Here is a 27,632-nt window from a genome sequence, read left to right as displayed (position 1 = left end):
CCTCCCTAGGTAACCCATTCCAGTGCTTCACCACCCTCCTACAGAAAAAGTTGTTCCTAATATCCAACCTAAACATCCCCTACTGCAACTTGAGACCATTACTCCTTGTTCTGTCATCTGCTACCATTGAGAACAGTCTAGATCCATCCCCTTTGGAACCCCCTTTCAGTAGTTGAAAGCAGCTATCAAATCCCCCCTCATTCTTCTCTGCTGGAGACTAAATAATCCCAGTTCCCTCAGCCTCTTCTCAAACATCATGTGCTCCAGCCCCCTAATCATTTTTGTTGCTCTCCACTGGACTCTTTTCAATTTTTCCACATCCTTCTTGTAGTGTGGGGCCCAAAACTGGACACAGTACTCCAGATGAGGCCTTACCAAGGCTAAATAGAAGGGAATTATCACATCCCTTGATCTCCTGGCAATGCTCCTATTTATACAATCCAAAACCCTGTTAGCATTCTTGGCCACAAGAGCACACTGTTGACTCATATCCAGCTTCTCATCCATTGTAACCCCTAGATCCTTAAATTTGCTGAGGGTGCAGTCCATGCCATCCTCCAGATCATTAATGAAGATATTGAACAAAACCGGCCTCAGGACCAACCCTTGGGGCACTCCACTTGATACTGGCTGCCAACTAGACATGGACCCATTGATCACTACCCATTGAGCCCAATGATCTAGCCAGCTTTCTATCCACCTTATAGTCCATTCATCAAGCCCATGCTTCTTTAACTTGCTGGCAAGAATCCTGTGGGACTTTGTTATGGTAAAAGCTGCTGAAAGTTTTTACAGAGGCAAAAAATTGTTATATTCTGTGCTCAAAATGTTTTTATTTTTGTTTGTTTTTATAGATAACCAAGCCATCTCTGCAGGATCACAGCCTGGGTTTGCAGCAAGTGGCTGTCAGATGCAGAGACAGAAGTTCATGACATGGTAAAACAGCTTAGAGTATTCTGAAAGAAAAAAGCTTCACAATGATAAGGGATTAAGCACATCTGTATGTTTATTTTTAAACATGGAGCAGAGACAGGTGATCGTGGAAGATAGACAGTTCCCAGAACTGATGATGGTAGGACTGATGTTTTTGTCTTTTTTTAATTTAAATGACTGCAACAAAGAATTTAAAATGTACCTTTTTTTTGCTTCTGACAGACATCTTCAAAGGATGAAGAGGCTAAAGCGTATAAGAATACTTCAGGAAGAATAAATAAGATATGCACATGCTGCTTTTGCATGAAGCAAGATTTTTTAAAATCTCACTATAAAAAGTAGGAGGTTGACCAGTAGGGCTGTAAAGATGATGTTATGACTGCTGTCATTAGGGCTGTTGTAATAAAAAACATTTACCACTATTTGAAAGCCCAGTTTTTTGATAAGTGTGATGCCTGTGTGATAGACTCACCCAGTCAATGCTGCCACAATTGTGTGTTTGGGGGAATGCAGAAATATTTCGGGAGATGAGACATATTTCTTCTAAACTAAACAAGGCACAGATCCTAAATACACCTCTACCCCAATACAACACTGTCCTTGGGAGCCAAAAAATATTACCATGTTATAGGTGAAACTGTGTTATATCAAACTTGCTTTGATCCACCGGAGTGCACAGCCCTGCCCCCCCCCACCCCACCCCGGAGCGCTGCTTTACTGTGTTATATCCGAATTCATGTTATATCGGGTCGTGTTATATCGAGGTAGAGCTGTATAATTATTTAGGCTATAATCTGGAAGGTCTTACCTTGACCACTGAAACTGTAACTGAAGTTATCAAAATGATAAGGAAGGTAGAAGAGTCACCAGACCTGATGTGGCTGCTGACAGGCACTGGAAATAAGGTGGGCTGGTTGGTATGTAGGAGGGTTTGTAAAATAGATTCAAAAACTTTGTACATGACAAAACCTCTTCCTTAAGGGTCAAAACCCCTTGAATATTTATTAAGATGTGCACAGTCCACTGATGGACTATCAAATGTAAAATGCAAAGACACATATAGCTACTCCACATATTACTCCACTTTTAAGAATTAATGTAAAATATGGTGCCTTTCTTCTATGTTAAATAAAAAACAAAAACCAAAAAAAAATCCAAGCTTGTGTTTTAAAGTAAGATGGGTCACAAATGGTGGGCATACTAAAGAAAATGTATTACTATCCTGGGAGGTTCCAAGGATTTTAGAAGCAAGCCGTCATCTGCCAGATTCCCAGCGATCCTGCATTGACAATCTCTGCTGCCATCACTCACTTTAAAAAAGGGAAAAGGAAAGAAACTCTCAGATTCTGTGTTTATATCCATTAAAACAAGGACATTGTTATATTCGGTTTCAAATCAAAGGCAGAGCAAGAATTTCCCCAACCCTTAATTGTGAGTTCAGATATTCCTGGTTAGCTCCTTAATAGGGGATTCATTTCTCTACTGAAACATTCTTCTACAGAATTTTACTGAAGATAGTCAGATATAGCTAAATATGTGAGCTGGCTGCCTACCTGGCTTGCAAGGAAAATATACTTTTCCCTCCCTGTGCCCCTTATGCTTTAGTAAGAAAGACCGATTAACATTCTAAAAAAGTTAAGCAACAACCTAAAATAAATAAATAAATCAATAATTTCATGGGGGAGGGGAAAGCACCACTGCTTATTAAATATTGGATCTATTGTAAATATGATTCAAATTTGTCATTGAAATTGCATCGAAATTTTGAAAAAATGTAGACATTTAATTTAATAAGAAATTGTGACTGATAACAAATTTGACTAACTTTATGACATATAAAAATAAAATCCAAAATACATAAATTGTAGAACAATGTGACTCACATTCATAAACAGTTTTTCCATCAAACACACTTTTGCCCATAGCAAAAACTAAAAAAAAAATAATAATACTGAATTATATGATCAATCGTCGGCAATCCGTCAAGGTCAAGGATGATCTCTTTCAGTTTTTATTTTCCATAGGTCCTTTGGTGACTGAGGAGTCCGAACCTTGAGCCACAGACTCGTTGACAGACATTGCAGGTGGTGTTGAAAGATAGAGTTGGGCCGCGATTGCTGTGTGACAGTTGTCTTTCCTTTTTTTTCTCAAAAAGAAGAACAGGAGTACTTGTGGCACCTTAGAGACTAACAAATTTATTAGAGCATAAGCTTTCGTGGACTACAGCCCACTTCTTCGGATGCATATAGAATGGAACATATAATGAGGAGATATATATACACACATACAGAGAGCATAAACAGGTGGGAGTTGTCTTACCAACTCTGAGAGGCCAATTAATTAAGAGGAAAAAAAAAAAAAAAAAAAAAACTTTTGAAGTGATAATCAAGCTAGCCGAGTACAGACAGTGTGATAAGAAGTGTGAGAGTACTTACAAGGGGAGATAGAGTCAACTGTCTGTACTCGGCTAGCTTGATTATCACTTCAAAAGTTTTTTTTTTTTTTTTTTTTTTTTTTCTCTTAATTAATTGGCCTCTCAGAGTTGGTAAGACAACTCTCACCTGTTTATGCTCTCTGTATGTGTGTATATATATCTCCTCATTATATGTTCCATTCTATATGCATCCGAAGAAGTGGGCTGTAGTCCACGAAAGCTTATGCTCTAATAAATTTGTTAGTCTCTAAGGTGCCACAAGTACTCCTGTTCTTCTTTTTGCGGATACAGACTAACACGGCTGTTACTCTGAAACTTGCCTTTTTTTTCTGGTTCTTTTCTGCAACCAGGTCAAGGTGATTTTCCTCACAAGTGGAAGTTCCCTCTTTTTTTTTTTTTTAATAACGGAGATATCCTATCTCCTAGAACTGGAAAGGACCTTGAAAGGTCATCAAGTCCAGCCCCCTGCCTTAGCAAGACCAAGTACTAATTTTGCCCCAGATCCCTAAGTGGCCCCCTCAAGGATTGAACTCACAACCCTGGGTTTAGTAGGCCAATGCTCAAACCACTGAGCTATCCCTCCCCCTTCTCTGACTAGTCTCTGCCAGTTATCCCTATCCTGGGCTGCTGTAGTCTTGTCAGCAAGTTAAACAAGTATGGGCTGGATGAATGGTCTATAAGGTGGACAGAAAGCTGGCTAGATCATCTGGCTCAACGGGTAATCATCAATGGCTCCATGTCTAGTTGGCATCCGGTATCAAGACGAGTGCCCCAAGGGTCGGTCCTGGGGCTGGTTTTGTTCAATATCTTCATTAATGATCTGGAGGATGGCATGGATTGCACCCTCAGCAAGTTTGCAGATGACACTAAACTGGGAGGAGTGGTAGATACGCTGGAGGGTAGGGATAGGATACAGAGGGACCTAGACAAATTAGAGGATTGGCCCAAAAAGTCTGATGAGGTTCAACAAGGACAAGTGCAGAATCCTGCACTTAGAAAGGAAGAATCCCTTGCACTGCTACAGACAAGGGTCCATGTGGCTAGGCAGCAGTTCTCAGAAAATGACCTAAGGGTTACGGTGGACGAGAAGCTGGATATGAGTCGACAGTGTGCCCTTGTTGCCAAGAAGGCTAACGACATTTTGGGCTGTATAAGTAGGAGCATTGCCAGCAGATCGAGGGACGTGATCATTCCCCTCTATTCGGCATTGGTGAGGCCTCATCTGGAGTACTGTGTCCAGTTTTGGGCCCCACACTACAAGAAGGATGTGGAAAAATTGGAAAGAGTCCAGCGGAGAGCAACAAAAATGATTATGGGGATGTAGCACATGACTTATGAGGCTGAGGGAACTGGGATTATTTAGGCTCCAGAAGAGAAGAATGAGGTGGGATTTAATAGCTGCTTTCAATTACCTGAAAGGGGGTTTGTGGCGGGGCGACGGCTCACCAGTGCCTCCTGCTGGTTGTCTCGGGAATTAGCTCTTTCAGCGTGGCGCGCCCTCTACAGGCCAGTGTCTCACCTGCGGCTGCCCCCCGTGTCCCTCCTGGACCCCGGTGCCCTGGTGTGTCAGGGTCCTGGCCCCGCAGTAATCCACAATTTGGGTCTCCCCATCCCAGGGAAACCCAACCCCCATCCCCATCTTGCCTCAGTGGCTACTGCCAGTCATCGTCTAGCTCCCGCTCCCTGGGGCAGACGGCAGTCTGTAAACCACTCACCATCGGCCAGGGGGGTTGGACCAGCGGCCTCTGTCTATATCTGGGCTGCCCCTCTTCAGCCCTAGTATCCTTTTATGGGCCCTTACTTCGGCCTGCAGCCTGGGGCTTTGCTAGACTGGTGCTCCCCAGCTCCCTCAGCCCTTCCCCAGCACTGTTCCAGTCTAGATACCCGTCTCAGCTTCCCAGGCAGCCAGGTCCTTCTCTCTCTAGGAAGCTAGAGAGAATGTCTCCTAGCCTCTGGCCTTCAGCCCTCTTATAGGGCCAGATGTGGCCTGATTGGGGTGTGGCCCCAACTGTAGCCGCTTCCCCCAATCAGCCTGGCTTTTCCCCTGCTGAAGCCCTCTCCAGGGCTGCTTTATCCCCTTCAGGCAGGAGCGGGATGACTACCCCGCTACAGGGTTCCAAAGAGGATGGATATAGACTGTTCTCAGTGGTGACAGAACAAGGAGTAATGGTCTCAAGTTACAGTAGGAGAGGTTTAGGTTGGATATTAGGAAAAAACTTTTCACTAGGAGGGTGGTGAAGTGCTGGAATGGGTTACCAAGGGAGGTGGTGTAATCTCCTTCCTTAGAGGTTTTTAAGGTCAAGTTTGACAAAGCCCTGGCTAGGATGATTTAGTTGGGGATTAGGTCCTGCTTTGAGCAGGGGGTTGGACTAGATGACCTCCTGAGGTTCCTTCCAACCCTGATATTCTATGATTCTATGAAAAGTTCTTTTATGCATGAGTAGTTTAATGTAGGGGTAACCGTTGAGCACCAGCAGCCACACAAATCTTGGTGGAAGCGGCACCTGTGTCCGGTGCCAAGGAGGTCCAAGATGATCGGGGGTTTCTCCTGCATTGCAGCCTTCATCTGCCTTCTCAGCCATTCAGAGGTGATACTGCTTCATCCGCCTGATCAATACATTATTCTTAAAGAATGCCCAGAAACTCCCACCTCACGTAAGTTTAAAGCCAGACCCTGTTTTGGAGGCAGTTCTGTGCTAGGAGTCCCGCCTGGTGATGATCTCTGCAAATACTCAGCGAACCAGCCAGGAGAGCAGCTGCTGCCAGGGAGAACCGAGTTTCACATCCCCTGCCCTCAAGCTGCCTCTCTGGTGTTTTAGGCTTGGTCCACAGTAGGAAATGATATCAATATAACTACATTGCTCAGGGTGTGAAAAATCCACAACCTTGAATGACGCGATTAGACCGACATAACCACTCCACCCAGTTTTGAGGGCGCTAGATTGATGGGAGAATTCTCCCGTCATCCTAGCTACCACATCTCATGTGTGTGGAGCGCCTACACAGATGGGAGACTCCCCCTGGTAGCAGTAGCTAGCCTCTTCACTGACGTGCTTCGGCACAGCTGCAGCAGTGTCACTGTAGCGTTTGATGTGTAGACAAGCTCAGACTGTCTGGGAAAGTCTCTCACTCCTCCCAACACCTTCTCGGGGTCCTGTCTCTGCTGCAACGTTAACTAAAGCATGCTGGGCATCCTGCGCAGTTTAAGGGGAGATCCAGCGGGTAATAAGAAGAGGGATAATATGTGTTACCGATAAGCAATGTGACCCAGTTAACTTTACTCTCGAAACTTCATGTTTAAACTAGTACAAAGAGATTCTGAGCAATGCTAGCGTTGAAGTCACCAAGGTTTGTAATTGCTCTGGATTTCTAAAAGGAGAAATGCAATGTCTCGGAGTATTTGGTGAGTTACCTGAAGCACTGAACTTAGCATAAATCCTTAAAGTGCACTGGTGCTTACTGTATTATTTTGAAGAGTGAGCAGATCTGATAATATACCTGTGTGACCCACTGGTCATTGTGTGTTATGCATTCCCCTTGGAGGAGGCTGTGAGTTTATTACTGCCGCCAACCAGAGGCTGGCTTTTTTGTTCAAGCTGAAGACACTTGTGAGTGGTTCAAACCATTTTGTACTGGCCAAGAAGGCAAGGCAGCCATCACATATGTGCTCAAAAGCACCTCCATCCCACAACCACACACAGTAGCAACATTATGCTCAATATAGTTCCTCAAGTTTGCAGGATCTGGACCCAGATATTGTGTTACACAGCTCGAGGAATGCTGCACGGCACCTGCTGGATCTGCAATTCTCACATATTCAACCTTTTGTTCATTTCCACTTTTCCACACTGTGTCATTCTGAATGGGCTCTGCAGTGAGGACCCAGCCACAAACTGAGTTTCAATGTTCTGCCTTTTTTGAGCGGAGTAATGTGAAAAAAAAACTCTTATACTATGACAAAATCATGGTTATCTCCACGCTGATCTTCTCATGATCAGACTTCGTTAGCGACTCAGTTTCCCCAGTTGGATGGTTTGTTTAGCCCCCATCTGAACCATCTGGGGCAAAGGAGAGTAAAAAAAAAAGTAAAAAAAAAAAAAACCACAAAACTCTCTGGGCTTCCTCAGTGGCTGAGTGAACATTTCTTCCCCTCAGCTGTTGTCAAGTAGGGTTCCTGAATTCTCTTCTCTGAGCTCCTCCCAGTTTGCTTTTGCAGGCTTTGTTTTTAAACCATTTCTTTTTGTCAAGATCAGCTTCCTGCTCGTCCCTGTACTCTCTCTCTCACCAGAGAGACTCACAACAGATCCCACCAACTCCCCTGAGTCTGAGGACAGCAGGCCTTTCATATCCAGAACCGATATCCAGAAAGGAGACCTAAGCGTAAATCAGAAACCAACATGTTGCTTGGGTAAACTACGCATTAAATCAGCAAGAGCAGACATCTTGGAATCAAAGATGCTGCCCAATGATACCAAGGAGACACATCCCTCATGCTCTCTCCTGGGGACTTTACTTTTGTCATTCCCTGTTGTTTTGCATATTCTAAAATGAAGCAACAGTGTAGAAATAGGGATGAGTCTGGCCACAGACCCTGTTTTTATTATGCCATTCTATCAACATAAAGGGGCTTTAAAAGGGTTTGGGGGAGAGTAACTGCAATACCTGAACAATGCGTGACTCACATAATTATCCCTGTGCTGCCCTCCTTACAAGCACTGTCCTGGAGTGGTGCTCAGAGGGGCAATGTCTGTAGCTCTGAGCACGTTGGAGACTCTGGGTTACTCCAGACCACAGACTTGCCATAGGCAGTCTGGGTAGAGCAGCTGTAAGGTTAGTCTAACATATCATTCCCAGATAGTCCAGAATCAGGACAGCACAAAAGTTTCCTTTGTCCCATGGTGGTGCCGTGTGTGCTGAGCTCCAAGGTCATTAAAGAGCAGCTATAGAAGAGAGACACAAATATTCTGTTTACACAGTAATGTCTGCCGTGTAGAATCCCAAACGTACCTTTTTTTTACAGCAACGGATTCCAGGGCTGCAGCGTCCAATCCGTTTGCTAAAAGGACATCCAAAAGGGAAGCAGATGCCCCCAGCCTTTAAACATTCTTTGATGTTTTTGGGATCAGACCGGGTGAATCCTGCACAGAAAAAAAACAGTCTTGATTTTCATTCACAAAGCAGGGTAAACAAAAGCTGTGATTGTAGAATGACGGGCATTTCTCATTCACTGAGACCGGGTCAAGTCAGCCCAGTTATCTTCCTGTGCATCCTTTCACTAGATCTCTCGTAATACGTAAATGTTGGTAGTTCTGTGCCCATTCAACAGCTGCCCCTAAGAATTGAAGACAGTTAATTAAGCAGATGTGCTGGCTCCCTGGCTGCACGGTTCAGAGCTATAGCACTGAGCATGGGTGTCCTTCACAGCCCCACACCTGTACAGGATGGAAAGCCGGTAGCTTCCCTAGCGGCTGCAGCAGTGGATTTGACTGTTTCTGTTTGTAAACAGTGGTATACCCAGGCAGTAAGATACATGCTGATTGACAGTGCTGGGTGGAAGCAGCTCAGCAGTGGGTTGGGTGGCTGGAACTTTTCGAAACAGAAGGATTTCAACAAGTCCCTTTCAGACAGAACATCTGATTGTCTGTGAGACTCGGCACAAAGATTTCTGTGAAGACTGAGCACTTGGGAATACTTTCTCAATGACCAATCGCCAGGTTTAGACATGCCACACAGGCTGGTCCTTTTTAGAATGTAGCCCAAATGTCCTTTAGGATATTTAGATTAGATTATTTTCAACTTGATTTTAGCTTTCCTTAATGTATCCACTACTCACAGATACCAGCCCAAGACCTAAACAGTATTGTCTCATTGTTTCCTTGTGCTCCACCTATCAGTCTGTGATTTCTCTCTTGTTTTATACTTGGATTGTACATTATTTGGAGCGTGGAGCAGAACTTGACACAATGGGGTCCCAGTTCTTGATTTGGGCTCCTACATGCTAACTCTATAATAAGAAATAACAAAAATATTAGGGTTAATAATACAGGTGCAATATCATTTCTGCAGTAATGAAGCTAAACACCCAAAAGGCAGATTATTTCCAGGGGGACAGTGTGGTCAAGATATTGGGGAAATGGTCTGCCATATCAAAGATCTGATTTCTATTCTCAGACGGTCTATTCTCTCATGAGGGAATGAGGAAACACTTAATACTGAAGTACATAAAAGCCCTAAATAATTCACCCTAATCAGCAGAAGACATTAGATTCCAATCTATGGGCTCCTGCTTCCCAGCCCAGTTCACAATGCCCTAGCCCAAAGGGTATTTTCATTGGGTTCAGCCAGAGGAAGAGGATACATCTTGCATGTATCCCATACAGATGTTCAGTTCTGTTTGGCATGCTGAAGCACACCAAAAAATGCATGCTCATTTCTGACAGATTCACAGCATGTTCACTGCTGATAGATTCACAGATTCCAGGGCCAGAAGGGACCATTGTGATAATTTAGTCTGACCTCCTGTATAACTCAGTCCATAGAACTTCCCCAAAATAATTCTTAGAGAGTATCTTAAAAAAAAATCCTGTCTTGATTTAAAAATTGTCAATGATGAAGAATCCACTATAATCCTAGGTAATTTTTTCTGGTGGTTAATTACTATTACTGTTCAAAATATACACCTTCTTTAGAGTCTGAATTTGTCTAGCCTCTATTTCCAGCCATTGGATAATGCGATACCTTTCTCTACTAGATTGAGGAGCCCATTATAAAATATTTTTCCTAACCTATGTACTTATAAATTGGTATCAAGTCACCTCTTAACCTTCTCTTTATTAAGCTAAATAGATTTAACTCTTTGAGCCTATCAGTATAAGGAATGCTTTCAAATCCTTTAATCATTCTTATATCTCTTCTCTGAAACCTCTCCAAATGATGAGCGCCCTTCTTCACTTGTGGACACTCAAACTGGACACAGAATTCCAGAAGTGGTTACAACCAGAGGTGCCTAATACAGAGACAAAATAACCTCTCCTCTTTTTATGCATTCAAGGATTGCATTCACAATTTTAGCCACAAGATTGCGCTTGGAGATCATGTTCAGTTGATTATCCGCTCACAACCCCCAAATCTTTTTTCAGAGTCACTCCTTCTCAGGATAGAGTCCTTCATCCGGTAATGGTGGCTGACCTTCTCTGTTCCTAGAGCCATACATTTATATTTAGCTGTACGATTGTTTGCTTATGCCCAGCTTACCAAGTGATCCAAATCCCTCTGTACCAGTGCCCTGTCCCTTAATTTGTGCCACTTGCAAATTTTATAAGTGATGGTTTTATGTTTTCTTTCAGGTCTTTGGGAAAAAAATGTTGACTAGCATAGCAGCAAGAGCTAATCCACTAGCTAGAATGTTGGGGATATGATTTCATTTCATAGTTCAGTGAAATCTGAATGGATCTTAATAGGCACAATAAAGGCACCTTTCTGATCCCAGGATAATTCTACAACCAAATGTCAAGTATCTGCGGCACACCATGTAAGCACTAAAGCTCTTTAGAAAAAAAGTTGGAAAAAATATGATACTGTAGCCTGAATTAGGGTGTATTGATAATATTACTTTGGATAATATGGGAATTTAATTTATTAATTTAATTTTAATTAATTAATCAGTCAATTAATAGTATGGGTTTTAGGCTCGCCAATCTGTTTGATCAGAAGATAAAAGTCTTGTCCCAAATCAGGCTCCACAGAATTTACAAAAGGACCCTCAAGGGTATGACAGGAAGCTCATTCTGAAACAGATATAGTCGTAAAGACTTTTTATTAAAATCAATAATAGTAAGTAAATGGTAAAATACTCAGGGTTACAAAGTTACAATTGCATTACTGCTATTGAAAAGATACATATGCTAATATAGTATTATATGCAACAAAGCTTTGGTTAACATACTCACACCCTTCCTTGATAACCTGGTGGTAAGAGACACAGGACCAGCCTTGCAGTTCAGGTTTCTCAATTCCTGAGTGAGGGATGCAGTGCTTAGAAAATGCTAAGAGCTATCAAAGCTGACTAGGGTTTACTTGACTAACTTAAACTTAAATCAAAACCTAATAAACAAAGAATAAAACTTAGGGAAGCCAAGCTTGGCCTAGTTCCTTTGAAACTTAAAGTTTAAGAAGAATAAGTATAGCCTACTAATAGTAGTAGTCATCGTAGATAGATAGAATAGATAGAGAGAGTGGAGGAAGTAAGTGAGAATTGAGTAAAGTGAGAATGGAGATGGAGCAAAGTGAGAAATGGAGTTGGAGTGAGAAAATGGAGTACTCTATTGAGGTGGGTCATCTCTTTTATAGGGCAAATGCCGGAAATCCTTCCTCTTATACCCAAATTTCATTCCTCACCCACAGAAATGTTAGGGTACACTTACCGCATAGGCTAATATGTATGTGTGTATTGATGACAGGTATTTACGCACTTGTGGTGTATTTGTTAAGTCTGCAGGTACAACTTTGAAAAAAACCCTAGGCCATTCTTCGTTGTCTATTGGTCTAAATAATAGGTCATAGACATAGGTATGGTGTAGCGGGGTGATCACCTGCTCCAGCCCTGAAGGGGTTGGAAAAGCCCTGCGGAGGGTTGGGTCTGTGTAAAGGGGCAAACCCCCTGCTGATTGGGGAAGTGGCTGCAGCTGGGGCCATGCCCCAAACTAAGCCACTCAGCCTTATAAGAAGGCCAGGGTAGCCAGAGCTGAGGAGTCTCCCTCTGACAGGAGAGAGAGACATGCCTGGCTGCAGGGAGCTCACCGGGGACCTAGAGTAAGGCAGGGCTGGGGAAAGGCCTTGGGGGGCTGGGAAGCCCTAGGCCAGCAACTCCCCAGGCTGCAGGGCCTGGTCCCAGGTCCATATAGGTACTTGGGCTGCAGAGGGGCAACCTGAGGATGGGTAAAGGCAGCCAGTCCAAACCCCTTGTTGCCGGTGATGATTGGCTGATAGACTGCAGTCTGCCCCAGGGCGCGGGGGCTAGATGGTGACTGGCAGTAGCCATAACTGAGGTGACATTGGGAGGGGGGTGGGGGTTCCCCTGGGTGGGGAGACCCAGAGAGAGAGTGGGGTACGGCCAGGGGGGCAGCACCTAAGCCAAGGGCACCGGGGTCCAGGAGGGACATGGGGGCCAAAGATAGGCGGGACACCTGGCCTGCAGAGGGTGCTCAGGAGGCTGGTGAGCTAATTCCCTGGATGACCAGCAGGAGGCGCCACAGGGGTGAGTCCGTGCCTGCTTATACATGGGTACTCACCTATTTAGGTAACAAAATATAGGTCAATTTTGCTTTCTGAGTAAACGGTCTTTGTGACGGTATCTCCCATAAGGATTTATGGAAATATGCTTAGAATGTGTTTTATGTTACATATGCCATGTAAAATACCTCAAAAGTTATTATCTACTGAATGTATTAATCCTATTTGTATGCATGTATCATTTTTGTATTCAAAGTTATGAATGTTATGAAGGTTGGCTGTGTACTGGCTTGATTTCTAAATAACCTTAGAAGAGCATTTGATCAGTTCCTGGAGAAAGGAATGTTGAAATTAAGTACCTAATCAAGAAACACTTAAAAGACAATGGATCTTGGAATGCTCGAATCCACATAAGAAGTTTACTTGAGGATGTTCAAGGTAGCATGTAAACAATGGATGCTACTTGTTAAAACTGTGAGTCATGCATGAACATGTGACTTGCCCAAGTGACTCCTAAACTCCATCTTGGAGCTGAACTTTGCGTAGGGGTGAGGAGGGGGTCTCCACCCACAAGAGAGAGTCTATTTAAACCCCTGGGAAACCCCTCCATTTTGTCTTTAGCTGGCTAAAGAGAGAGCATCTCCACCACCCGCCCTCTCAGGATACTGAAAGAAACTGGAACGAAGGACAGAGACTGCAAGGGGTGTGAGTGATTGCTGGACCCAGGCTAAAAGGATATTAGTCTGTAAAAGGGAGCATTCTGGAACTGGTGAGATTATCTGTATTGAGTTGGATTAGATATAGATTTGTGCATTTTATTTTATTTTGCTTGGTGACTTACTTTGTTCTGTCTGTTACTACTTGGAACCATTTAAATCCTACTTTCTGTATTTAATAAAATCACTTTTTACTTGTTAATTAACTCAGAGTATGTATTAATACCTGGGGGAGCAAACAACTGTGCATATCTTCTATCAGTGTTATAGAGGGCGAACAATTTATGAGTTTACCCTGCATAAGCTTTATACAGGGTAAAACTGATTTATTTGGGTTTAGACCCCATTGGGAGTTGGGCATCTGGGTGTTAAAGACAAGCATACTTCTGTTAGCTGCTTTCAGATAAACCTGCAGTTTTGGGACAAGTAATTCAGACACTGGGTCTTTGTTGGAGCAGACGGGAGTGTCTGGCTCAGCAAGACAGGGTGCTGGAGTCCTGAGCTGGCAGGGAAAACAGGAGCAGACGTAGTCTTGGCACATCAATTGGCAGCTCCCAAGGGGGGGGTTCTGTGATCCAACCTGTCACAGTTTTAATATAGATATGCTAACTTTGCCTTAGCTTAACATACAGGATATGGCCTGTAGGTATCTTGCATTACAGTCAAACTTACTTTAATATGAATCTATAAACCTATTACAATAAACCAAATACTTAAACTATAAGAAAAGATATATATATATATATATATATATATATATATACACACACACACACAAGCAGGTTAGTCCTATAGGCTACAATACAAAGTTTTAGGAAACCTTAGTACAGACTCCCAAATGTCCTTCTATATTCTCCCTTCATTTCATTAAGATCTTACCTGGAAAGCTTTGCAGCACCAGGAAGAAGACAGCAAAGAGCAGGTAAAGAATTTTCATGACTGAAGTTTTGTTGGGAACTCGATGCCACTGCAGAGAAGAGAATTCAGGATAAACAGGAGCTTGAAAGTCTCTATTTATCAACTGCTGGGGATTGTGAAATGCTGCTCTGTTGAAAACCTGTTTTGAATCAGGTCACATTTCTAGAGTGTGTGCTGCAATCTGTTAATGATAGTAATTATGATTTGTACAGCACCATAAAAATTCCTGGAGAACTTCCGGGAGACACAGTTCATATGTCCTTGCCTTGAAGTTACAGTTTGAATATTTACACCATTACTGCCTGATCGAAAGCCCATTGAAGAGAATGGAAAGCCTCCCATTAAATTTATAAGAGGGTCCTTTTGCAGAGAAGAATTTCAAAAGACAGATGTACCTGGGAAGCACTGGCAGGAGGGTGCGTGCATTTGTGTAATTTTTTTTTTTTTTACAATAGTTATCAATATTGTACATGTATTTAGGGAAATTTTCTGATTTCATGCATGAAAACCCTTTACAAAGAGGTTAAAATACTTTAAAAAATGAGAAATAAAGTAAATAACATTTCCAATAGTGTGTGTCAGGAATGTATGGGTCTATTTTTTTTTCGGTATATCTGAATTAAGGAGTTATACAGTTAGCGATGGGAGAAAACCATGAATTTTCCCTCCCCCCCCACCCTATAATGAGCATCAGCCTTAACAATAAGTGTCTAACATAGAGACATAAAATTGTGTTGCATCAAAAGTGGAAGCCAATGGAATTCGCAGGTGCTAAGCACCTCTCAGGATTTGTCTCATTCTCTCAGGAAGGAGAAAACAAGAATTGATTGGGTTTAAACTGCAACCAGAAACATGTAAGACAATTTTTAAGGGTTTGTGATGGGTTGGATCACAGAAACCCCCTTGGGAACTGCCAGCTGATGCGTCGAGACTACTTCTGCTCCTGCTTTCCTGCCCTGGAAGCTTGGGACTTCAGTGTCCTGCCTGGTTTGAGCCAGACCTGCTCAATCACTCACACCCATGTAGTTACTGTCCTTTGTTCCAGTTTCTTTCACGTATCCTGGGGGGGTGGAGAGGCTATCTCTTGAGTCAGCTGAAGACCAAATGGAGAGGTCTCCCAGGGGTTTAAATAGATTTCTCTTGTGGGTGGAGACCCCTCCCTCCCCCTGTGTAGAATTCCAGCTACAAGATGGAGTTTTGGAGTCACATGGGGAAGTCACATGTCCATTCATGACTCAGAACTTACAGGTAGCAGCCATGGTTCACATGATACCTTGACCCTCCTCAAGTAGACTTTTTATGTGGATTGGAGCAATCCAAGATCCATTGTTCATTAAGTGTTTCTTGATTTGGCACTTAACTTGCACATTCCTTTCTCAAGAAGCTGACGAAATGCTTTACTAAGGCTATTTAAAAATCAAGCAAGTACACAACCAATATTCATAACTCTGAATACAAAAATGATACATGCATACAAATAGGATGAATAGATTCAGTAGATTATAACCTTTACAGAGAGATGCTACATGGCATATGTATCATAATACATATTCCAGTTATGTCATATATACATTCATAAGCATATTTCCATAAAGCTTTATGGGGTGCACCATCACAGGGTTCTATACAGGTGATTAGTATCTCAAGATTTTCTGCAGGATTCATTTTAACTGGGGTCCAGAGCCTGGAAAATACAACCCCCGACAAGCTTCACAACACCCTTTGGCATCTCCCTCCCAGTCACTTTCTTCTTCTTTCCCCCCATTTCCATTCATTTCCAGACACCAAATACAAAGAGTTGAGGGGAGCCGACCAAGAATGAGAATCCAGGCAGGGGGGGACATCAACGGGGCAATGAGGAAGTTTGACAGGGCAGTGAGCTGTCCCTCTCATCCCCGAGACATTGCCCTCTATTTCAACTGTCTCTCTATGGATGGAAGGTTCTGGCCTTTTTACCTGTTGCTTTCTCTGCGGGGACAGGAAAGGAGGCACTGATGGTTCCCTGCCCAGTGGGAACACAAGGAGTGGGCACATCACCCTGACTGGCCACCTCACTTCTTTTCTTTCCCTGTTATGTTGTCACCATACACACAGAGAAATTAGATAAAAATAGCAAAATTGTTGCAGGAAGGTGGTGGAGCCAGAATTGATAATGGCTTTGTTTTCTCCGTATGATTTATTAATATACCGTGGTTATGGGTACAAAGAGTATACTGCTCTGATAGATTTAAAGATGGCATTTGATTCTATTAATCTAGACAATCTTTGAGTGAAATTAAGAAGGTTGGGTATTGATCTAGACTTCTGAACATTTTGGAGGCTCTCCACCAGAGCAATGCGGGTGGGGGAAAGCCAATGCCCTAATGTTTTCCCAGTTGCTAGGGGAGAACTGCAGGGATGTGTTCTAGCACCTCTTCTTATTAATTTATATTTTAATGATGTGGTGGATGTTTTGAGGGAAGATACGTTTTCTCAACTCACATTAAGGGTAGATCTATCCTGATGTTATTATATGCCGATGACATGGTCGTTTTATTGCAAACTCCAAGAGGCCTATGCTGGTTATCTCAATTTTCCTTATTTTAACTCTCAAAATCTGCTTCTCATTTATAATAAGATCAAGTCATGATTTCTGGTGGAACTGAGTGGAGGATAGAAGGCTCCCTGTAGAACAAATCTCTGCTTTGACATATTTAGGGATACATTTTCATGATTCAGGCAGCTGATCCCGTTTTCATAAAGACTTAAAACAAAAGACCCTTAGCTCTGCTCAAGGGTGTTTTACCTGCTCATATGGTGGGGGCAGAGTTGCCACAGCGCTAAGAATTTTTAATACTAAAATAATATTGCAGATGCTTTATGGGTATATCTACACAGCAAAAAAAAAAAGCCGCGGTTGGCGCCGCGCTGGTGAATGCTCGATCTGCTACACAGCCTCATTTTCACTAGCCAAGATAGGTGTTTTTTTCTGTCAGTAGTAGAGTTTGTTGTAAGATTTGTACTCTTCCAGATTATAGATTTCCCTGCTTTTGCCTTCAGGAAAGGGAGGAACAACTTGTGCACTCCTTATTTCCATGGTATAAGACGCTCCAATTTATTATAGCTAGGTTGGGTTTTTGTATTACTCACTTATTGTCATTACATTTTAATCAGCCACTTAAACAGAGAGAGAGAGAGAGACAGATATTACTCAAGAAGAAGGTCTGGCTCTGATTCATAATTCTAAGTTTGCCTTTTGGTTTTCTATTTTGAAAACAGCTCATATCTTTGAACTGTATTTAGTGAGTTATCAAACCCTCTTTTATGTAAGGCATACAATCAGTTAGGATTCCAAACCATGGAAACTGCTTTCCTTAAAGGTAGGTATAGAAAGTTTCTTCACATCTTTGTTTTTGCCCATGTAAATCTGGAGCGTTGGGAAATATACTTCATTGTACTTTAGATTGTAGAAATTTCCAGATTCTGAGCGAGAACGGGATTTGATCTCTTTTGTATAAAAAAAAGAACAGGAGTACTTGTGGCACCTTAGAGACTAACAAATTTAGAGATTAACAAGTACTCCTGTTCTTTTTGTGGATAGAGACTAACACGGCTGCTACTCTGAAACCTGTATAAAAAAAGTATTTTTATCACCGAAAAATCATATTTTTAGTTGTTTTTTTTTCTCAATCCCTGGTAGTAATCTAATCAGTAGTGTAGACCTAGGCTTAGAGGTCTAGCAGCTCCCCTCAGAGACTGAAGACTCCATTCTTTTCTGAGGAACAGGCACCCTCATGCTTTACCAGCAGGACATGACCATTTTGTGTTATGCACCAGGTCAGGCATTTTCTAATGCATTCTAGATATAAAACCCAGGTTAGTGCAGGTTAATTGCAGGTTAATGGTTAAGTGCAGGTTAGTGCAGGTTAATTGTAAAGGAGAACATAGCATTGGGCCTGTGCTCTTCTCTGCCTCTTTACAATTAGGAAAGAACCAGAAGTGAATTTTTAAAATCTGTTTTTTTGTTTGTTTGTTTGTTTGTTTGTTTGTTTGTTTGTTTTTCCCCCTGCCTATTCTATACCATAAAAATATCAGGAACATCACGTCATCTTCTCTCTTTTGCAGAAAGGCTCTTTGCAGGCCCCAGAGAAATATCTGTGAGGTTTCTCAACCATGAACTGAAGCAGTGAGGGATTGTTGAATCTTTAACAAGGAATTTTTATCTCCTAAGTGCTTAAAATAATTTGAATAAAATACTTGTTAATAATAAAAACAATAAACAAAACTTTTAAATTCTTCCTTAGTACCTGTAGTGTCCTAACCTTACCATTGTGCGTGCTCGCGTGCTCTCTCTCTCTCTCTCTCATCCAAAGTCATTAGAATGGACATTTGCCTGAAGATGTCTGAAGGGATAAACTCCCTGTAGAGCCTTCACAATGCAAAATATTGTAAGGAAGGAACTCAGGCCTCATGTAGGGAGGAGGTGTGTGTGTGTGTATATATGTGTGAGAGTGTGTGAGACAAAGAATGTGAGAGAAAGAAGAAGTATCTTAAGTGGCCTCACTTTTGGAAGTTTCTCTTGCTATTTTTTGAAGAATCCCCAGACACCTAATAGGATTTCCTAAACAAAATACTAGACTGTGATTTAAGTAAAGAACATTTACAAGTGGTTTAGACTCCTCCACACACACCTGATCAGGTTAGCAGCTACCTCTGCTCTGAGCAGCTCTCAACACAGCTCCATTTCCATAGAGAGGCAGATACGGACACCGCAAGATTAAATTAAACTGGCAGACAACCAGCACTACCAGTGATTCATGGACATTCTCACCTAATAAGGAACAATATAATCATAATAAATTAATAATGGGAATCCTTGACACCCATTAGCACCTTTCCTCAAGGAAGATCTACGCTCCTTCCATACCAGAATTAACCATAATTTTGACCCGGTAATTATCAAATGAAAATGACAATCATGTAACACATCAGAACTGAATGCACACTGCAGACCTTCTGAGGTTTGCAAACCCCTCCTTTCATCCAGCCCTGTGACTATCCACAAAGAATTTGATACCTTTCTATAGTAAAGGCAGTCTGCGGTGAGTATTTCTTTGTGATGTGTTATTTATCTGCTTTTAATTTTTATTTGATAATTACAGTGCTGTTGCTAACAAACCAGTCAGTGGCTCATTGCACCAGCAGTGTCCTTGCAGGCTCACGCAATAATAAACTGGGACATGGATGATTTGAATTTGGCAGCTAACCAAAGCTAAAGCTAATACCAACCTGTCTTTACCTGGGACAGGTTAGGATTTGCCTGGATTGATCCCTGAGCTCCAACGGCAGCGCAAGAACCACTCAGTGCACAAAGACTTGACACATGGCCAGATTCTGCCACCCTTCCTCACACGGAGTAGTTCTTGCTCTGTGAACGGTGACACTGAAATCATTAGGGCTGTAGGTGGAGTACAGGTGGAGTACAACACGACGCGATGTAAGTGGGTCAGAGCCTAGCCCTTAAAAACTAGCAGGTCTCCTTCCCTAAGTGAAAATCTAACCATTATCTGGGTACAACTGCTCCACCTCATGGATCCTACTCAGGCCCCCAGTGAGCACAGAGATGTCCATCTCCAAGGGCCGGCTCCAGGCACCAGTGCCCCAAGCATGCGCTTGTGGCGGCACTTTTCAAGGGGTGGCATTAGAGTGCTTGGGGCGGCACTTCGTCTTTTTTTTTTTCTTCGGCGGCGGCACTCCGGCCATTTTTGTTATTATTATTATTTTTTGCTTGGGGCGGCAAAAAAACCTAGAGCCGGCCCTGCCAACTCCAGTATAGAAGCCATAAAAATGTTCTTCACATTTCCCTGCCTGCAGCTGTAGTTCAGTCGTTTCCCATTCTCTCTCCTCTCTGAATAGTTTGAATGTAGGTCTCACATTTTGAGTCTGCACTTTTCCTTCTGTTTTTTTAAGACTGATCATTGTCACACCAAGGGGCTGGGAGGGGGGCAAGGGCCCCCCAGATCTGGACACACACACAGGAGGGGAGAATGTGGGGCTGACAGGTGCAGCTGACTCTATTCTCCCCCAGCCTCCCTTTCACTCACCCCCACAGACTGCTTTCCTTTGTCCTACCTCTCCACTCCCCCAAGCCTCCCTCACTTGAGGCCCCAAACTCTCTCCCGCTCCCCTATCACCCATCCCCATTTATCTCCTGCCGCATAATTTCCCTCCCCTCCCTGATGTTCCAAACCCTTTCCCCTTATTACTCCCACCCCTCCACCTCTGAATGCCCATCCGCTCTCAGCAGGCTTTCACCTATCTCATTTCCCCCCCAGCAACATGGATGACATTCCCCCCCCAAAAAATTGCACCATCACAAGACACACCAAATTTCAAAAGGATCTGGCTAAGTATGTTGATTTCAGAGGACATGGAAAGGCTGACCTTTAAACAGAAAGCATGCTGCAACTTTAATTTTAGTGGGGCTACCTCACCTCTATAACACAGGGTCTCTCTGCTGCCTCTCTGTCTTAGTGCCTCTTCTCTCAAGTGCTGCTGAGCTCCCAGCTGAACTTCAGCCATGAAGGTATTTAATCTTCTCTTTGCAGTTTTGTCTCCGTGCTCCAAATTGCACCAGGTAAGATGTCCATACAATGGAAGTGTAATATAGAGCAATATTTGTCACCCTCTATTAAGTTGCCAGTTAATATATTACATTATAATAGTTTATTCTCATTTTTTAAAGAACTCTGAAATGCCTCCATAGCATGTAGCAGAACTATAATTTTTTGCAGGGCAATAATCATGGGATCAGGGAGGTGCCTTTGCACCACCCATGAAAATCCATTCGGAGATGACTTGATTTGACCTGTCAAAATAATCCCCATTTCCCCTTGGGGTTTTCCTCAGTAGAGCTTGCTAGAGGATTGCTGCTAATTGCCAACATTGTGTCTGCACTGTGCATGCTTTTGCTTCCACATGGTGCACAGATCTGAACATCTGGATGGGACACAGACAGAATGAATCCTCTCTCTTGCATTGCTCCTTCGAAAAATATGTTTTCTTTGGAAACATGGGAACCAGGAGATCATGAAATAAAGTCTAATTTCTTCTCCCGAATAGTGTTAATTATTCTGTGTCTTTCATACCCCATATTATAAAGCCAGGCTACATGCTCCACTGACAGCTTAACACAAGCTGTGAATATAACTCAATTCTCTACACGGCATACCCTCGTTTCAGTGTCTAAGCAACATTATTTCTTTGACAGAATGTACCACCTCTATGTGTTTTGGTTTGTTCCCTGAAATGACATGAACTGGGGGTGAGACAGTATGTGCAGAAACAGCAATCTATCAGTTTAGATCTTGGGATCAGATCGGAGGGTAGTAGATAATTCTGATGAAACACAAACTACCTACAGCTAAAGATATTCTACTTTATGTATCCCAGAGGACGAGGCTGTGGACATTTCGGCTGCATTTTCAAAGAATCTGGCTTTTTGGAATAACCTGAAGCTGGCTTTTGTGTTTTGTTTTGTTTTTGGTGATGAAGAAACTGTTCCTGGGCATTGAGTCTTCATAAGGACATCTGCACCGAGGCCCACAAAAGGTCTGAAGTTCAAACTGGGAGAGATTTATTTAATCCTCTCTAATTTTGAAATTTGCAGTCATCCATCCAGCGCAGACCTGCTTCACTTCTACTCAGCCAATCAGCGTTTACGAGGCTGCCTCTTACATCACTTTTAGGACCTATAAATAGTAAAAAAAAAAAAAAAAATACAGCATCATGTAAAGGCTGTTGGTGAGACAGGGAATTACCAGCTTTCCATTGCTTAAATGTGAGAGGGTGGGGGAGAAGGACACCAATGCACAGAGCTGTGGTATTTGAACTCTGCAACAAGGGAGCAAGCACCTCTGTTTAATTACCTCACTTCGTTCCCTTCATAGAGCCAGCCACTGAATATGCAGAAACCGACATCCTATTCCATTGTATTAAAGCTGTGTTAAAGCAGTGCACTGGAAGATGATTGAGCTGAGTTGGAAATGTCTCAGTGAATGGAAAAATCAGTGAATGGGAAATGCCCATCATACTGGAATCACAATTAGTATTTACCCTGCTCTGCAAAGAAAAAAATAAGGATCTTTTTCTTTTTGCAGGATTTCAGAACAATGTTTGAAATGTAGGCTAAATGGGGGTTCCTGCTACCCTGGGAGATGACCTGGCTTTTCTGAAAATATTGGAACCAACAATAGATGGGACATTTCCCCACCACTGGGAAAGACTCTGGGGACGCAGCAGGGAAAGGCTCTGGCAGGGGTTAACCAACTCTTTCCCCACAGCCTCCCCTCTGTCAGAGCCTTTCACTGACACTGGTAGCTATACACTACTTTGTGGACTATAATGAGGTTAGCCGGGGCTCGTCTCTCTGGGGCGGTGGGGAGTTTGGGAGTTTGGGAAGAAGTCTATCAGGGAATTAGTCCGGCCGCAGGAGTCTTCCTCCATGGCCTTTGTGAGCCTTCCTCCACTGTCTCGCTACATGGACGCAGCTTGCTTTTCACGGTGGGGTGTGCCTACATGCACCCTGGATGCTGCTGCCAGTGGTATGTAGTCTAGATGTAGCCTTAGAGGCACATAGGGGTGGTGCTTAGTTTTCCCAAATATCTGAATGGGGACTTGCACCAGTTCTGTTTGTAACATTAGGAGGAACCCCTAGATATTGAACCCGACTCTTGTTGCTACTGACACACCCTGGCAGAAGGGTTAATGTATACGCAGGGAGGAGAATGACAGCATACATGTCAAGCAAGTGAATGTGGGAGAGAGTATGGGTGATTATTTGGGGTTCGTCCTGCTCTGAGCAGGGGGTTGGACTAGATGGCCTCCTGAGATCTCTTCCAATCCTAATCTTCTATTATTCTGATTCTATTATCTACTTCTTCTCTATGGAGACACATTCACAATACATTTTGGGGGGTTCCTCCTATTCCTTACATTCAGTGGCACAATGAGAGGGCGGGGGCAGAGCACAAGCCCCCCATTGTTTTAGCTATAAATTCACATGAATGTCCTTGCCAAGCCTCTGTCTATCTCCCACGAGTTATAGTGGTGGCATGTTGAAAGCATGCATGTGCTGCCTTGCTTGGCAATGTGAAGAGAGGGAACCCCATACACACACACACGTTCCTCTCACAGAATGGGCCCCCTCCTTCAGAAAACTCTCCTCACGCCCCTGTGGACACCGGGAAATAAGGCATACATTTTAGGAGGGAACCTGGCGTTACCACAACCAGCATGCTTCAACCACTATTACCTTCTCTACACGTGGAGTTTAACATGTGTTAGTTAATATTTTAGAAACATCCCTCTTTTCCTAGTGAAGGCAAGGGCTTCCAAGACAGTTCTGATCAACCTGAGTTACAAACCATGTTGCAGTATAAAATGACTCTTGCTTACTATTCAGGCTGGGTTGGAAAAAAAACCCAAGACAAATATTTACATATTTTTGAAAATGTAAAACATGTTTCTGTTCAGAAGTTTTTGAAAATAAGTGATTTTTTGTTTTCAATTTTTTTCCCCGCATTTTTACCAGAAAGTTTCAGTTTTACATTGCTCCCCTCCACCCATTATTTCATTCCATTACTTTTCAATGTTTGCAAATGGTTTTAAAAAAAGGAAAATGGAGAATCACGGAAAACAAACAAACAAAGAAAAAAGAAAGGAGTAGATAAAAATCATTGTTTTTTATAAAATATTTAAAAAAATTAAATCTGATTGTTATGTATCCTTTTTGCTAGTAGTTTACTGTCCTTTCATTTTAGAGTATAAAATTGCTGATGTGAAAATTTCATACCTGTTTCTTTCATTAGAGTTCCCTAATTATTAGTAGAATTTCAGCTTTTGTATAGGGGTATTTACTATTTTAAATGTTCATCTAGGCCAAATGTGTCCCATGGCCTCATTAACACTCACAGTGTTGAGAACACCACAAATAGCCCATGTTATATCATCCAACACCTTCATCCAATGTATTAAAAATCAGAAGTGAAGGAAGCTGAAATCATAGAATCGTAGGACTGGAAGAGACCTTGAGAGGTCATCTAGTCCGTTCCCCGGCACTCATGGCAGAACTAAGTATTAGGCTTATTATAAATCCTTCACCCAAGTTCTACTGCACTAGCAGCGCTTGCAGTGGCTGGGGCATGTCTACACTGCAGCTGGGAGTGAGCATCCCACTTAGTCTAGACAGACTTGCGCTAGCTTGTCTTGAGGTAGACAGCTACGCAGAGCAGTGTGGGCATTGTGTCTCCAGCGGAGTCATGGGCTAGTCACCCGAGCTCAGACCCTGCAGGTCAGAAAGGCTTGAGAGCCTAAGTTTCTGCACAAGCAGCAATGTCTACACGGATATTTTTAGCACCGCCGCTTGAGCCCAGCAAGCGCAAGTCTGTCTACGAGGCTGGGAGGCTTGCTCCCAGCTGCAGCATGGAGATACACTGTCTGCCTTCAGAGAGAAGTGTTTCAACAAGACAAGACTATCAGCATGTCCATATTTGTTTGTTTGTTTGTTTGTTTGTTTGACCAACATTGCTATACAGATGTCGTTCAACTGGTGCAGCTTATGTAACACTCAGGATTTGAATCATTGTGACATCATTGTAGCTACATAGATACAAATATCCTTAAGTGAAGCTGGTCAGAAAACTGATTGTTTTCCTAGGAAAATTGTCAGTTAGAAATTCTTTAATTTTTTGAGAAATGTCTCAGTGAAGCAGCTTTGTTTATAAACAACCTTTCAATGTCTTGAAATTTCATTTTGGTTTTGGAAACTGAAAAAAATTGGTTTTCCGTTCTCACTTTCCAGATTTTTTCCCTGCCTTTCTTTCCATTTTTTACTAATTTCTTTTCTCCGCCATCGGAAGGGAGTAGAAAGGGTAGGAAAAGTGAGGGAAATTCTCAGTATTTTTACTGTTTGGAAACTATAAAAAGAGTGAAAAAGTATTTTTCCCTGACAGTTTCAGAGATAATAAATATTGGTCTGAAGAGGCTCAATCCTGACAGATTATATCACCTCCGAAGTGCGTACCTACCAACTCCCAGCTGCATACCTGACAACTTCAGGAAACAACAAGCTAGTAGACTCTGATATCATAAAGATATATATGAATTTGTGGACACTGCGTCTTTCTGTTGCTCACATCCACTGGGTGCATTCATACCGTATATCTCCATTAGTAATCATCCCCCACACACTCTCACTTCAACCTTTCTCTCCACCCACTCACTCATTACAACATATTGCCCAAGATACAACTTAATACATCACGTACCTCCATTCATCCCACACTCTGCTATCTACTCATTCTGCCGACACACCTCATTCTGGGCATCTATACCTTCTCTGCCCTCCCCCAGGATCTATTATTTATAGCAAAGCCCAGAGAAGGATGGGGTTGCCATGTGTTCATTGATAGTCCATTTCTCCCAGTAAAGAACCCAGAACAACCCCCCACCACCACTTATTGCTTTTTCTTGTTTTTTTGGGCAAGACACTGGCACAGCCCTAACCCCTACGACATCAGCTCTCTCCAGTATCTGGTCTCCCAGTTCTAATGATTGGTTCCGTTTTCCCTGGTCAGAAAAGCCACCTCCTTCAACACTCCATCTGCCCACTATATCCCTCAGCCAAGGGCTCAGCTCAGCCTGGTGCCCCGCAAACCCCAAACACCCGAACATCCCCAAACCACCCGAACGTCCAGCTCCCTCAGGCAGCAGCTCCTTGCTCCACCACACAGGAGCGGCCTGCTCATTGCCAGTGAGATCCATGTCAGAAAATGATGCCTCAATCACCAAGGTGACTGCTGCCAGGGGACCCAAACCCCTGATCCTTTTCACGTGCTTCTGCCCACCCATCTGTCTGCCCCCCCCCATCCTACCCCACCTTCCTCTAGCCCCGACGTCCCTCAGAGCCCAAAAAACCCTTATATGCCTCTGCCCCCTTTCCATCCATCCCTGGACATGAAACTCTCAGGCTTTGTCCCCCTTTTACCTTAATCCTCTAAGAGAGGCCCCAATGGCCTCCCTTGCCTTCCTATCCCCTGGATGATGCCATCTGCAGTCTCTGGGATCCCCAATGCACAGAGCGCCAGGATCGGTAGGCAAGGGATACAGACTCCCCACCTTCCAGGAAGGCCCAGGCCTGCAGGCGACTGAGCTCTGCCAGCTCCAGCCCCTTTAGCCATGGAGTTTTTCCATCGCCTTTCAGGAGCCAGTTACCCTGTTCCACTGGTCCTGAATAACTAAACCCCTGAGTGAGTGGAACATGTTCCTGGGGATAGTTAGTGTTTGGGGAGGGGAGTCTAAACTATTGTTTCTTGAAAGCCCTAATACAGGCCAGGGAGTCCAGGACTGAGAACACACAGGCCCCAGGCAAGGGGCGCTGTGCATCCTTGAAACTAGAAGGGGCGCTGAGTAATCTCAATAAATTAATTCCCAAGAGAAGGGGATATTGTTTTAAAGACTCTGGGAGTATGTCAATTATTTCTGGAATTCAGAGGAAAGCTGAGCTTCGGTTCCTACAGAAGCACCCCAGGATCTACGGTGGCATCCTGTTTACAGATGGAATTTCCCCATCCACATCATGGGGAACCCCCCATTACCAGCAAACCTGAACAATGTGAATGAGACTAACCCTGAGAGCTGCTTGTCACCTGCATGTACCATTGGCTCCTACAGGTCTAACCCATCAGCGTAAAGCATAACCGGAAAGGATGCTCTTCTGGTTCAGTCATTAAAAAGGATGGAGAAATCTGGGTTTAGTTCCCATTTCTGTCACAGACTCCTTGTGTGACCTTGAACAAGTCACTTTCTGTCTCTGGGTCATTTGTAGAGTGGACTTAAAGGCACTTCCTTTGTCTCTCCTGTTTATTTCAATGGTAAATTCTTTGCGACAGGGACTATCCTTTATTATATTCAGTGCCTAGCATCATGGGACTCTCATCTAGGGTGAGGCGACTAAGAACGATCACAGAAATGGCAAGGCAGCTGAAGGTTCCATTGTTTCTCCCTCTCCATGGGAGGACCCGATGTGGCTGCCTCAGATACACCCTGACTTGCAAACGTGTTCTGCACATGGCCACATCTGGAAGCTCAGCTACAAGAGAAGGGGACCTCATGGCGGGGAGATGGGGAGGGGAGGGAGCATTGAAGTGGTCATTACATGCTGTGCAACCAAGCTGTGACTGAGCCCAAATCCTCTGAGAACAACCCAAACCAAACGGATTTGTTAAAGGAGGAAGGAACAGGAAAAGATTTATCCACGTGAACTCACTGCAACACACCTAGGAACACTCCTGGGTGGCTTAAACATATGACACTGACCTTTTATTTTATTTATATTTAATTTAAAAAAAAAACAAGAAAAG

At 43.2% G+C, this 27,632-nt stretch overlaps 1 protein-coding gene across 1 annotated transcript in view; it reads right to left on the bottom strand.

Moving 5' to 3' along the window:
• Positions 1-20,773, bottom strand: part of LOC128834967 (defensin beta 4A-like) — a 36,407-nt gene extending 15,634 nt beyond the window's left edge. The window contains exons 1-3 of the mRNA XM_054024201.1: positions 20,706-20,773; positions 14,194-14,281; positions 8,375-8,505 (exon numbers count right to left, since the gene is read on the bottom strand). Coding sequence (XP_053880176.1) covers positions 8,375-8,505; positions 14,194-14,251 — 189 coding nt within the window. The 5' untranslated portion in view covers positions 14,252-14,281; positions 20,706-20,773. The remainder of the gene's footprint in view (positions 1-8,374; positions 8,506-14,193; positions 14,282-20,705) is intronic.
• Between the last annotated feature and the right edge of the window lie 6,859 nt (positions 20,774-27,632).

The sequence above is a fragment of the Malaclemys terrapin genome, chromosome 3 (genome assembly GCF_027887155.1).
Source record: "Malaclemys terrapin pileata isolate rMalTer1 chromosome 3, rMalTer1.hap1, whole genome shotgun sequence".
NCBI lineage: Eukaryota > Metazoa > Chordata > Testudines > Emydidae > Malaclemys > Malaclemys terrapin.
The sequence above is the reverse complement of the archived record's forward strand: the minus strand, read 5'-3'. Positions and strand labels throughout refer to the sequence as shown.